Source organism: Solanum verrucosum, unplaced genomic scaffold, assembly GCF_900185275.1.
Source record: "Solanum verrucosum unplaced genomic scaffold, falcon-dt-bn FXZP01000306.1, whole genome shotgun sequence".
Classification (NCBI taxonomy): domain Eukaryota; kingdom Viridiplantae; phylum Streptophyta; class Magnoliopsida; order Solanales; family Solanaceae; genus Solanum; species Solanum verrucosum.
The window spans coordinates 1,178,294-1,192,893 of record NW_026020398.1 but is presented as its reverse complement, the minus strand read 5'-3'; the positions used below and the strand labels follow the sequence as shown (position 1 = coordinate 1,192,893).

Below are 14,600 nucleotides of genomic sequence, written 5' to 3'. Positions count from 1 at the left end.
TATATATAATGTATCAATAGTATATATCTAATGTATTCGCGTGTAGAGATGATGTATAAATATTATTGTTTCAATGTCCAGAGTTGCTTCACAAAGCTGAATCAGTTTGTGTGACCTCGACTATTCCATCAGGTACTTACTACTACCTCCCACTATTACAACTACTAGGTAGCTCTACCGATGCAGTTTTAGGCAGACGGGAAGAAGTCACCTAGGATATTTTGTTGTCATCACGATTTGAACACTGATATCCCATGGGTTAATCCAATTCATTGACTGCTAACAGGTGCAACAAAGACAGTGTAATGTTACAGAGTCAGAGTCAAGGAGCAAGAAAATGATAGATTGATAGCAAATGGATATGTCTCATACAAACTCAGAAAATACCACAAATGCATTGAGGTAGCAAAAAGAAATCACAAAATGCAAGCATTACTGGACTACCACATCTCTGAGTATTATTTGGTAGGTGCAATGAGGGGATGTGGGGATGTGGGGATGTGGGGAAAAAAAAAACTGCTTTAGCGCGTAATATAGATATATCAATAAGTAAACATTCCACGCGAACAAAACATGGTGGAACTAACAGATGGCCATTGTGCATACCGAATGATAATCACTTGGCTTCATCTACTTCACTCTTTGCCATCGGCAGCACGGAGGGAACCCAATTCAACTGGAGCTTGTGTTCCCACAACTTTGGATGATCCATAAGCGGACACATCGGCACCCTTCACCTTTTCTTTCTCAATTTGTTCCTTGATCCAGAAATATGTAATTCTCAACCCATCCTAAATCATTAGGAACACAGACATTAGAAGTGCATCACTAAAATACAATAACAAACACCAGAAGGATGATCACATGATCTAGAAGTTGATACCTTCAACTTCATATTAGGAGCCCAGCCAAGCTTTTCCTTGATGAGAGTGTTGTCAGAGTTTCGACCACGCACACCCTCTGGTCCCGGGATGTGATGGATTGGAAGGTTCTTGCCATCAAAGCTGAGTACTATCTCTGCCATCTCATTCATGCTTACCATCTCATCACTTCCGATGTTCACAGGCTCTCTAAAGTCTGATTTTGTTAACCTAAATAGGAATAAATTTGTTTGAGCAGTGGAAGTGCTGCATCTCCAAAACAAAGTTTGACTAGTTCCAGTTGATAAAACATCAGCAATTAGGACTAACGATGTTCTGAAGGTCCTTTTTGTTTCCTACTAAATTTCTTTCTGGTGAGACATGGGGGTCAAGAGGTCAGTCAGAATAATTTCTTACTTTAAAACCCGAGATTGTTGATCAAAACCATGGCTAAATCTCTCTCTTTTGCATTTTTTGCCCTGATCTCTGAGGTGTCACAGGACCAAGCCCCACACAAGCTCACATACAAACTAAGGAGGCTCTCAAATTCTTTCCTGTCCTCTCTTCTTGATAAATTCAATTTTGGTTTACAGGACTCGGGAGGATTCAATTTAGTAGGTGGTCATTCGCATTGTATATACATACCTCCCATCAGAGGTGCGTTGCTTGAAAAAACCTTTTATCTAGTTCATTTTTCTTTCTTGGTCTGGGTTTTTTCTAGGGAAGGAGGCGTCTCCAAGCGTAGAATTATGGGATGCTCAAATCAATATAGATAAATATTTGAGTGACAGTATTCTCAATCAAAATTCCAGTCGAGAAATCTTATTTAGAGTTCCACATACCTCAGAACACCTTCAACACACTCATCAATGAAGGTGAAAGATCGAGTTTGCTTTCCATCTCCCCACATCTCGAATTTGTCAGTGGAAGTGAGGGCTTTTCTACAAAAAGCTGCTGGTGCTTTCTCACGTCCGCCTATAGTTTTAAAGAAAAGGTTGATCACTTCATGAAAAAAAAAAAATGACAATGTAATAACATGAAATTTGCTTGAGGGGAATTACCTTTCCATGTTCCAAATGGACCATAAATGTTATGGAAACGGCCAATGCGACATTCAATTCCAAAGTCCTTGTTGTAGTGCTTACACAACTCCTCTGTTGCTAGCTTTTCTAAGCCATAAGCATCTTGAGGCTAAAATAAAAATAAAAACCGTCATCAATGCTGCAGATTGTCAAATTCCAAAATTAGCTAAAGCTTATTGATTTAAGGTACAAACCTCTGCAGGCCAAGCATCAGACTCCTTTAAGCTCACGTTAGTTTCCAACTGCTTAAATTCAGGGTAGATGCAAGCACTGGATGCATAAAAGAACCTGTAACCAACATTTGAAAGGTCAATCTCTGGAAACTGTACTATCTCTTAGCTACTCTAACTTAACCAAGGGGATGAATACGGGATATCAGAATTAGCAACAAGGAAGAAATGAGGCCTATGGAGGCATTCATGATGCAATAAATATACTTGATACATTATATTACGAGATCAAAAGCTAGAGAAATCAACGAAAAGAAAATTATGCTTGTCAGCCAGAGTTTTCAGTCTATTCTGCAAGTCCCAAAACCTTGAGACCACGGGGTGACATCCTGTCTCCCCAACGTCTTGCTTTGCCTCATAAAGGACCATGGTTGTAGATTGTAATGCTCCTAGATAACTTTTTATAGCATTTTGCTTTATTTTACTATATATTAGAAAAGGTTTACGGACGTACAAAAATTGGCAGTAATATCAGAAGGAAGTGATAGAACCCACAGAAGGAAAGGGGTGCGACAAATAGAAACAACTTTGTCATCTTTCTGCACATGAGGTCTTGCATAACAAATTGATATCAGTAGACTCAACCATCTACAAGGAAATTGCAGTAGTAACCTACACCCAAGATTATGAACAACTTTTTCAATTTGTAAGTGTATAAATATTATTGTTTTCTTCTGCTCTCAGGTCACTTGGGGCAGTGCAATGCGAAGGAGATTTTTAAAGCACTGAATTTAGACGGCAACATTATCTCCCACCTTTCCCAGGTAAGTCCTTCATCGTTTTAGAATGAATAAATGGCAAACAAGGGTTAGCCATACATAATTTTGCAAGTGAAATATCCATAAGTTCATATAACCCTTTCATCTTAAAAAATAAAATTAAAATGCCTAACAAAAACCAATTGCCCTTTTGCATTAAAACACTAGTATATCACTGAACACAAACAAAACTCCCCAAGAAAGCAGGAGAGATGGCTAACCTCTTAACACTATTTATTCTTGAAGCCTCCATCATGTTAAAGCTGATCATAGTGTTGTTATACATGATCACCGAGTGGTTCGACTGAATGAAGCCCATACCTCCCATATCGGCAGCGAGATTGAACACATGATCAACTCCTTTTGTGACTTTCAAACAGTTATCCATAACCCTGAGATCAACAAGATGGAACTCATTACAAAACATGTCCTCAGACATGTGCTCATTCTTCTTCCAGTCAGAAGCAATAATGTAATGCCCCTCGGTCTTCAGTCGCCTTGCAATGTGTGAGGCAATAAATCCACCAGCACCTGTAATAGAGACCCGAAGCTTCTCTGAAGGCCAGTAGGGCTCCCTCTCAAGGTTTTCATATGTGTATTCTCCATAAGTGGTTTCAACAGAAGTTCCCATTCTGTGCACAAAATACCATCATCAGAAAGAAAATGGTAGGGATACTAGGCCAAATAGAGGCAAAGCTCGAGATACTAGGAACATAACAGAATAAACCCACTGGATTATCAAAATACTTCTAAAACAGCAGAACAACATTAAAGTAGTGAATCTCCGTGTGGTTAATACAGAAACAACAAGTCTCGAAACATAAATTCAGATGGCTGAAGGACAAACTCTATGTGTAAAGTACATAAATGAATATCAAGAATGAACTTTTATCCGACTACACTACGAATTACATTTAAAACAAGAAGTTAAAAAAGAGTAAGGGTCAAATTTGTCCCAATCCTCTTGGAAATTGTTCAATTTTACCATCCGTTATACTTTGGTCTAGTGTTGCCCCTTTGTTAGAAAGAAGTCTCACTATCGCCCTTGACCCCTAATAGAACTCCTCAATCATAGACAGAACTTGAGGAGTAACTTGGACCTCTTTTCCTAGAATAATTTCAACACATGGAGTCCACCCCTAATCACGTTGGAGCTCCATGAATGTGAATTGATAAATACGAGACGATTTGCTAACAACAAAGACATGAATGAACTATTCGCAATATCGAGTTATTACAAATAGTACATGGGCAAATTTGAACCTCCCACAAATAAGAAGAGAAACAGGTATACTAGTAGAACCACTCCATCTTAACCAGCTAAACAAAACACAAAAACTACACCACAAGACAAAAAGATTCCCTTTTTTCAACAAAGAAAAACAAAAAAGATTCACTTATCAAAGGCTAATTCATATCACAGCATTAAGATATAATTGCATAAAGAACAAGAAAATCTATAAAAACAGAACTAGAAACTATACCTTAGTTCAACCCCTCCACAAAATTAAGCACTAAACAATACAAGAAATCCACTTAAAACACCCAACTTAAACAAACAAAAAAAAGTATTGAAATACCAAATAGACCATGAAGATTGAATTTTTTTCCACCCCAGAAGCAAAAAGTGTACTACAAACCTCAAAATCCAAAAGAAGAAAAGCAACCCCAGAAAAGTTATAAAGAACCAAATCACATTAATGACCACTTAAACCCCATAAAGATTCAAACAGAAAACAAATCAAAATTAAAACTTCAACACACAAAAAAACAGAGAGAGAGAGTGCAAAATACCTTGAAAAATTTGAACTTTAAAGGTCTTGAAGAAGATGGCGAAACTCAATAATGATAAGGGGCTATGTTTTTTTTGTTTTTATTTTTGATGTTTTTTTGGGTAATAGATCTCTATCTTTATAGAGCTACTCAATCATTTCCAAGTTGCAGGGGTTTCTTGGTTGAAGATTATTGTACTTCCTCTGTCTCACATAACATTTTATGTGAAATAGTTTAATTCGACACAAAATTTAAGAAAGATTTGTGATCCAAAATAAATTATATAAATTTGTGTGGCGATAAATTATTTTATTAAGGGTAAAATGGATATTTTATAATTAAATTGCTATTTAATATAGAAATGTGTCATTCTTTTTTAAATAGACTAAAAATAAAAGTAAGTCACATAAATTGGAACAGAGAAAGTAATAGCATAGGCAATATATTTATGTGGACCAGAGTTTATAGAAACAGAAAAGGGTTGTGTCTGATCTGTAATTTTAAAAACATAGAAATAGAGTGGGTTTGAACAATCATTTCAATATCCATTTTCATTGGTCTCTACTCTGTACTAATTCTAGGCCTTGAAAAATGCATCACATGCCCAATGAATAGATTTTTTATTTATATATATGTATGTATAATTACTCGATATTCAAAATTTAATAAGATTCATGTTGTGTAGAATCCAATTAAATAAGTTGGTAAGGTGACAACCCGAATAAGTATAGTAATTATATAGCTTGATTTAAGATGAAATTTGATAATAGCTTTAGGGCATCGTATTCAAATATACACACTCGACTTCCTTAGAATTTTATCTTTAGTCACTTGGTAATCCTTTTAGTAGTTAAAGGTGAAGCTTAATTTCGTGTAAATTACGATTTTAAAAGTGTATCTCGTCATACTTATTAGAGTTCTCTAAAAGAGTCAGTTCAGTCCCACTCAACCCAAGTCTTGCGGGTCAAGGAATTTGATGGGCTAAGGTGGACCGACCTTTCATTTGGATGGGCCTAAAAATGCTCACCCAACTTTGGAAGGGCCATGGGGTGGGGTGGGCTAGCTTTTTTTTCAAACTTAAAATTCTATAACATCAAGAAAATGAGAAGATTTTCAATTAAATATGACAAACAATGATGTTGTTTCAATAACACTAGCAAAAAATCTAGTGTGATTAACATATATGTATGATACTAGATATGCGAGATACATGTATCTGGTGTGATGCATCCTAAATACATGAGCGAGATAAGAGACTGACGAGCGAGATGAGAGGGAGGCGAGGATGTGGAATTTGTCTAAGTATCCTAGCTACATGCGAATTCACTTGGATAGAGTGTATCTTAAACAAATTACACCTAATTTTGAGTCTATGTATCCGAGATACATGTATCTAGACGGATAAAAATCTGGTAAGATTCGTAATATTACAACATAGCGTGCATTCTCAGTAATTACCTCATACACTAGTGAGATTTCTGTAAGTTACCCTTAAATAAATAGTGTTGACCCATGGACTGACCCCAACCCTTATCAATCCTCAAGGGTCAAGGGCTTACATGGGCCGGACTTATAAGCCCTAGTTTTAAATGAGTTTGAAAAATTCTATCTCAACCCTACCCAATAACGGATTGGATTGGACCGGCTCCATGGGCTAAGCCCATTTTGACGACTTTAATACCCATAGACTCATAGTACATTTCTTTAATTCGGTAAGGAAAAGAGAACTACTTAGTAGGGGTGAACATAAACACCAGAAAATCGAAAAACCAAACCAAATCGAACTAATTTGGTTCTTCAGTTTTGGTTCTTCGATTTTTCGATTCCATGTTGGTGTTATTTTTTCAAAAGTTTGGTTCTTCGGTTCGGTATAAGGGTCTCAGAGCTTCGGTGCACTGAAGAACCAAACTTTAATTCAAAAAGAAAATAAAAAATTTATATATATATATATATATTTATGGGCATTCTCTTAACGAAAAATAAAAAGTCAACTAACAATTAAATCACTCGTGAACAAATCAAAGTAGCAATAAATGTGCAATTCAATAGTTAACTTCAAATATTAGTTTCCAAGTGGAACCAAAACATATTTTTATCAATGTACATTATGTAAGGAACCCGTCTTCGTCCTTGTTTTCCTCGAGAAGTAGTTAGAGACACAATACTCTTGGCAAAGATAAATATAGTCTTTTAGTTAGCACAATAAGTACTCTATGACGAGACACATCATTCATTAATGTACTTTTGTATTTCAAGTATCTTATACTTTGATTTTGTCCTCATTTTATTTTTATTCAATCGAAAAATCAATTTAAAAACACCGAACTAAATTAGTTTGATTTGGTATACGGTACACACTTTTCTAAAATCGAGAACTAATGATTTGAACCAAAGTTTGATAAAATCGAATCGAAGAACCGATTTCCCACCCCCTACTTGAAACAATTGTCTAATTTAAACTTAGTTCAGTATTGATTCTTTTATTTATTAAAATATAATAATTTTAAAATGCATGAAATTAGGGTAGCAAAAAGAAAAAGAAAGAACTTCCCTTGCAAGTTTTAATTTTTTTGCAATGTTAGAGTTCACTTACATAAAACAAAAAACAATTTGTCATGTATATTAATTTTTTTCCCAATGTTAGAGATACGATTAACTAAGCACTTAGCATAAAACAAAAATTAATCTGTATGTACCATATCGATTAGGAGTAATATATCATATGATTGGGGAGTTGGTGGCCAAATAAAATACAATCAATCACATCATATGTCCTAATTATAATATTTTAGTGATCAAGCTGGGATTATATATCATATTGATTTGACTTGTCATATTTTGTTGTGGAAGAGAATTTAGATAAGTAATTGAATTCTTGAAAGTTGTAAGGACTCATTTGGTGTTGAGATAAGTTACTTCAATATTAACTATCTTGATATCAATTATCTTATTTTTAATGTAAAATGAAAAAAACACTAATAATTTCAAAATAAGTTATTCTGTAATTTATTCTAATTAAATACGTATGAAATAAATTCATCATAAAATTAATTTTAAAATTAGTTTTCCCTTATCGCTCATATCAAATGAGCACCAAATTGTAATCAAATATACTTCTAGTATTAGTAATTTTAAAAATAATAGTGAGAGTTGGTGTATGAGGTAATGCATTTAACTTTTTGTCTCAGTTTGCATATCGAAATCTTAGTTTAAAATTGGAACTACGAGGGTTTATTTGATATGAGGAAAAAGGAATAATTGATTTTGAAACTAGTTTTAGATAAGTTTATTCATATTTGATTAGGATAAAATTGCAAAATAACTTATCTTGAAATCTATATATATATATATATATATATATATATATATATATAAAGGAGGATATGAAACCGCTGATGTGGCATACTTCTTTGATCAGGATTTTGAATTATCTTTTTTCTCTGAATTTTCAGAATTTTCTCTTTATTTTAGGATTTAAAATATTACGTTAAATAAATGATGAGCTATTTAATTATTCCTTCAATTAATTATAGTAATTATAGAAAATTGATTGGTTTCTTCTTCATTGATACATTTGTTAGGGTATATATTATTAATCATGTGCTTAGACATAGTATTCTAACAATTTTCAAGATTAAATATCTAAGTGGGAGATTGTTAGGGTATATACTATTAACCATGCATTTAGATATAGTACATTATAACAATTGTGATGGTTAAAAGTCTAAGTGGGAGATTGTTGGGATATATACTATTAACCATATGTTAAGAAAAAATATTTATAATAGAATAAATATTTGCTCAATTTAATAGATCATATATTCGTTTATTCATTTATGGTGTCTGTTTACTTATATAGTAGATGATTTAGTGTGTAGAATTTTAGCTTATACACAAAGGATTAAATCATCGGTTCTTATAAGTATAAAAAATTTTGTTCACAGTCTAGGATAGAAATTGGACATGTCATCGGTACGATTGTAGCACAAGATTATATGTAATTTATCTTGATTATGGGAATGACATAGTTCCAACTTTTTGTGCTAGTGCATTTTGTATGTATTGAACGGGACCGAGGAGAGATAGTTGTTTTAGACTGGCTGACAAAAACATATTCTCTAAACTATTAAATGTACTTATATTCTTAATCCTGATATAACTATTATGATTTGTATATATTAATTATCGTTTTGATTTATTAAAAGGTGAGATTCTGAGATGGGTCAATATGTCTGGTAGATTGGATGATAATAATATATATTGGTGAAATAATAAGTTAGTTGATGAAATTCATGTCTCGTTATAGAGATTGATTGATATGCCTTTTTGAGAAACTTATAAGTTTTCATTGTGTCAAACCTTGCAAGTGGATATATCATTTCGACACATGAAATAAGTTAAGTAGTGCTCTAAAGGAAATTAATCATTAAGTTAAAATCGTCAGTAATTTAACTTATTGATTAGTATCTGTAATCTTAACATGGGGAATTACATAAGTGTTTAATGGGAATTTCGAAATATAAATAGAGGAGTGCAATTACGAATTTCTAGTGGAATGATTTGTAATTTATTATGGTAAAAATAAATTCAAATTAATTATTTGGAATTATTTCCATAATAGGAAGCCTCAGTAATTAATTATGTGGTCCCTACAGTGCCCATATTTAACTAGAACTCAGAATCCTAATTATAAGGGGAAAAGAGGAGACTAGCGCGAGTTTTCTTTTAAAAAGAAAACAGTCGCGTATTTTTCTGGTTGAAGAAAATAGACTGTGTTTTGTTCTCCTCTTTGAATTGGGAAGAAATCTCTATAATTAGGGATTCTTCTAACCCTAGAAAGATTGATTAGTTTTCTATCGATACTTGCCCACCCAAGTATTGAGAGAGTTCGGATGTGAACTTGGGATCACTGTAGAAGATCATGGTTGTTGTCTATCTTGTGGATTTGCTTGAAGGTATCTGCTCACTCTTCAAGAGGTATTTATCGAATTAATTTTTAGCAAGTTTATATGTTCTAGCATAAACGATTATTGGTTATCTATTATTCATGTAAGCAGAAAGATTTTGATATACTTTCGCTGTGCATATAATTTTCTAACAACATTACCGTAATTTTTCTTTCTTTAATTAGACCATCATTTAATTAATTATTAATCAACTTTATTATTCAAGTTTTTTCACCTTTTTAATATATCCATATTTAGGATTATGCAGTACTTATGGAATTTAAAAGGTAATTTTCATTAAAATTAATAAATGCAAAATGTGAAAATTTCATTATTATATTTAATGGCATTTACCATATAGGTTATTATGCTTTGTAGTTACATCATATTTGTACATATAAATCTAAAAAACACTGCACAGAAACTCAGTTAACATTGGGTGATGGTGATACTTCACTAACCATTTTTAAAGGTGAGATTATCTATTTTCTTTTATATGAATTGATGGTGTTGACCATTTCAGCTGCTCTGGGGAATTTGCAAAAACGATTTGGTCAATTATTTGTGGACCACTGGGGATTTCTTTTGATAACATTCCCATCAGAATGTTAATCAAGTTCTGGTGGACTTGGAAAACAAAGAATCCAGTCTTGAACATGTTAAAGAAATGTATCCCTGCTATCACCTTATGGGAATTGTGGAAAACAAGATGTGGGGCTAAATACGGTAAGGACAATTACAACACATGGAAAACTATTAACAATATCTCTACATCTTTAGTCTTGATTCTTAAAGGACATTTTGAGAAGATTAAGGTAGACCCTAACTGGGAATCAGTCTGTTACTTGCTGATAAGCAACATCCCCCACAAAAAAATTGTTCAGGTTAAATGGTTGAAGCCCTCTAACAGCTTTGTGAAGATTAATTCTGACGGAAGTTGTAAAGATGGTTATTGTGGAGGCGGAGGAGTGATTCGAGACCATCGTGGGCATCTTATTTTTGCGTATTCACTAAATCTTGGACATGGTACCAACAATTGGGCAGAGGCTAAAGCATTGTTGTATGGAATTGAATGGTGTGTGAGGAATGAATATGATTATATTCTAGCGGAAAGTGACTCCAAGGTGTTGGTGGACTGTGTGAATGACATCAGCTCTATACCAAGTGAAGTGAGAAAATTGAAAGCTCATATGGAGACTACTGACTTCATTTTAAGCCACTGCTACAGAGAGGCAAACAAAGTTTCGGATCATCTGGCATCTCTTAGTTACGACAATCCTAACAACATGTCCTATGATGTTTTTGCAGAACTACCGACTAGAGTAAAAGGACTAATGAACATGGATAAGTGGGAGATGACAAACTTTAGAACCATGAAGAAGAAGAGGAATGATCTGATTTGGGAACCTCCTTGAGAGCAATCATGTACTGGCAATAGATAATATAGATTCTGTTAGTTTGGCTCATTTGGTTAATATAGCCAACTGTAAAAGCCACCTCTTACATTTTCTTCATCTCAAATAGGATATCTTGATATCCTCTTCTCTTATTAGGGAGTAGTAATCCACTAAGTGTAATCTCCCTCAGATCATATGTAACTTTTTGCTGGAAGATGAATAAAATGCTTTTATAAAAAAATAATAAAAATTGATGGTAAGAAACTATCTAAGCTTCTTTTATTTATGCATTTTCCAAAAGGAATTTATTAAAGGACATAAGTGTTTATGAAATGTGAACCTTAAACTATGATTTTATATTTTGTAGGAGGAAGTGTTACTTGGAATCTTTGAATTTATTAAAAGACATGACTGTTTATGAAATGTGAACCATAATCTATGATTTTATATTTTGTAGGAGGAAGTGTTACTTGGAGTCTCAAATCTATTTTTTTTTATATGAATTGATGGTAAGAATATCTATTTTCTTTTATTTATGCATTTTCAGAAGAAATTTATTAAAAGACATGATATATAAGAAAATATCATGTGGCATACCTCTTTGGCCAGGATCTCTAATTATCTTTGTTCCTCAGATTTTTGGGAATTTTCTCTTATAATAGGATTTAAATATTATATTAAATTAATGGTGATTTATTCATATTATTCCTCACTAATGAGGGAGTTGTACGCGATTTAATTCTTAACATGAAATAGAAAGCTAAAATCCTGAAAAGTGAACATATGGTCATTATTACTATTGATATCTCTTCTCCTAAAAATTCTTTTACTTTCCTTTTATTGTTAACGTTTTTGTTATAGTTTTTAAAAAAAAGTTAACGTTTTTGTTAGAAAATGTAGCAATTAATGCAGTAATTATAGAAAATCAATGGTGATCTATTTATATTATTCCTCACTATTTATCTTTTCTACTAAAATTTATTTACTTTCTTTGTATTGCTTATGTTGTTTCTGTAATAAGGAAATGTATATTAATTATGGGATTTAAAAGTTTAGTTTCATTGCTAATTAATAAATACTAAAATGTGAAAAGTCACTAAATTTAATGGCATTTACCATCCAAATTACTATGCTTTGTAGTTACATTATATATGGGCATATAAATATAAGAAATATTTCAAATGATCGAGAAGATCAGTACAATGTAGGGTGATGGTGATATTGTGCAGACTATTTTTAAAGGTGAGATTATCTATTTACCTTTATATCAATTGATGATAAGAATATTTAACTTCTTTTCTATATGCATTTTCAAAAAGGAAGTTCCAAAAGACATGAGTGTTTATGACAAGTGAATTTTGAATTATGATTTTATATTTTGCAAGAGGAAGTGTTACTTGGAGTCTGAGGTGATGGCGATATTATGCAGGCTATTTTTAAAGGTGAGATTCTCTATTTTCTTTTATATCAATTGATGGTAAGATTATCTAACTTCTTTTCTATATGCATTTTTCAGAAGGAAATTATAAAAGACATGAGTGATTACGATATGTGAACCTTGAATTATGATTCTATATTTTGCAAGAAGAAGTGTTACTTGGAGTCTGAAACTAAAAGACTCATTTTGAAAGTCAAAAGAAGTGATAATATCTTTTATCTTTTCTATATACATTTATTAAAAGGAAAATGTGAACTATAAACTATAATTTTATATTTTTGTAGGAACAAATGTAAATTGAGGTTCAAAGTTTGAAGGAAACGTTTTAGAAACCAATAAACAAGAAAATATTGCTCAAAAATTCACATAGAAAAAGAGTTGATCATTGATTATTTTATGAAGTGTTAATTCTTTTAATTATGCATTTATCTTTTATCTTTTGTAAATGCTAGAGAAAAAAGCAAGTAAAAAGAGAACAAGACGTCAAAGAGAGTTTGCTTCAATATTTTTTTTATGTATAATTTCATAGGGCACAATGGATATGATCATAATGAGAAAATTGATGGGCATTTCGTCGTCATCGTAAAATTTGAATAAAATTATTGTTATTTTTAAAATGAAAAATAATTTATAAAAATTGGAGTTATATATAATACAAATTTTACTCCTTTTGACTTTCTAACAATAATCTATAGGGAAAACACATTTTTGTTGGTCAAATGTATTTTTCGAAGTTGAACTCTAAAAAAAATAATCAAATACCTCCTTAGTAATTTATGATTGAGTAGGCATGAGAGAGATGTGAATTTCTTATGTTTCTTTGATTTTTATTTTTATTTTTCAAGTTTAAACAACCACAAATTATTTACAATCGCGCGAAGCGCAAGTTAATTCACTAGTTATAGGATAATTTTCATTTCTTACGATCCTGAAATAACTCATTTTGAGATAACTTATTCCTTAACTAAACAAACCCTCGATTGCATATTTTTATTTTTATTTTGGAGATACTATGATCCTTTCCAACACTTTTGGAATTTTTTTTAATAAGTAAATCAATGAATAGTAGTTCTTGCCTTTGGGTCTCCAATTATTGGAGGAATCAAATCTTGATCCCATTATTCCATGCGACCAAATAAAACACAAAAATGAAGAATTAGAATAAGTGTGGATCTTGTGAAGGTGGCTATCCTACCTCAAGCTCTAATGTCTTTGGATTTTTTTAGTTAGAAATATATATTTTATTAAATTGATCTCATTCATGATATCTTGAAACTTTAAATTTGTCTACTCTCCGTCAAATAATCATTATCCACTATATTATTTTGGGATATTACTTGTTCACTTTATGAAATTAATGGATAAATTTACACTTAGTTCCTAATTTACCGTTATCATTAATTATAGTCATTTTTTATTATATTTTTCAATACACTATATTTATTATATTCAAAAGGTGATATAGTAAAATTACCCTTCTATTATAGTTTCTTAAAAAGTGTACCAAGTCAATAGTGGACAATTACTGTTGGACAGAGAAAATATGAAACGGAGGAAGTAATTATGAACATAAATTCTCCATGAAATTTTTTTTCCTTGAGGCACAAGTTCAGTAAACATAACTTGTTCTTGTAAGTTAAGTAGTATGAACTTCTTAAGACATAGTTTCAAAACTAAGCTTACGCCCTAAAAACATAACCTGTCTCTTGAAACATAAGTTCAATATACGAATTTTTTAAATCATAGAAAATTCGCTAGGCACAAGTTATGTGCAAGTAAATAAATCAATATTTTCTCTTTTAATTGTTGCTCCAAAAAAGAAGTTTTATCTGTTCTAATAGTCTTGTACACAATATATTGAAGAAAATCTCTCGTAAGAGAGTAGATAAAATTTAACTCGAATGAAGTGAGAGAACTAAAAAGAAAACTCAATGTACAAAACAAGGGCGAAGGCCCTATCCCGTCTTAACTGTAAGTTCAGTGCATGAATTTCTTAAGACATAATATTCTAAAACTGTCTTGATGACGGTTCGAAATAGTCCCATATCCTTTAATTTTGGGAAAACTACATAAATGGGCCATAAAATCTAAAATAATTACAAGTTCATACTCAAAT

At 32.0% G+C, this 14,600-nt stretch overlaps 1 protein-coding gene across 1 annotated transcript; it reads right to left on the bottom strand.

The window, feature by feature from the left end:
* Positions 1–317: 317 nt before the first annotated feature.
* Positions 318–4,878, bottom strand: LOC125839477 (GDP-mannose 3,5-epimerase 2). Its single transcript, XM_049518452.1, has 7 exons — positions 4,725–4,878; positions 3,152–3,562; positions 2,137–2,230; positions 1,922–2,051; positions 1,703–1,835; positions 884–1,091; positions 318–791 (listed from the first exon to the last, which is right to left on the bottom strand). Exons 2-7 carry the CDS (start codon positions 3,559–3,561, stop codon positions 636–638), a joined length of 1,131 nt encoding a protein of 376 aa, XP_049374409.1. The 5' UTR covers position 3,562; positions 4,725–4,878; the 3' UTR covers positions 318–635.
* Between the last annotated feature and the right edge of the window lie 9,722 nt (positions 4,879–14,600).

Excerpts from the sequence above, each read along its gene's own strand:
- LOC125839477 (XM_049518452.1), bottom strand. The coding sequence starts at position 3,561 with ATGGGAACTTCTGTTGAAACCACTTATGGAGAATACACATATGAAAAC. Across the intron at positions 2,052-2,136 it reads CTGATGCTTGGCCTGCAGAG|CCTCAAGATGCTTATGGCTT; the intron begins GTTTGTACCTTA and ends TTTTTATTTTAG. Across the intron at positions 792-883 it reads CTCCTAATATGAAGTTGAAG|GATGGGTTGAGAATTACATA; the intron begins GTATCAACTTCT and ends CTAATGATTTAG.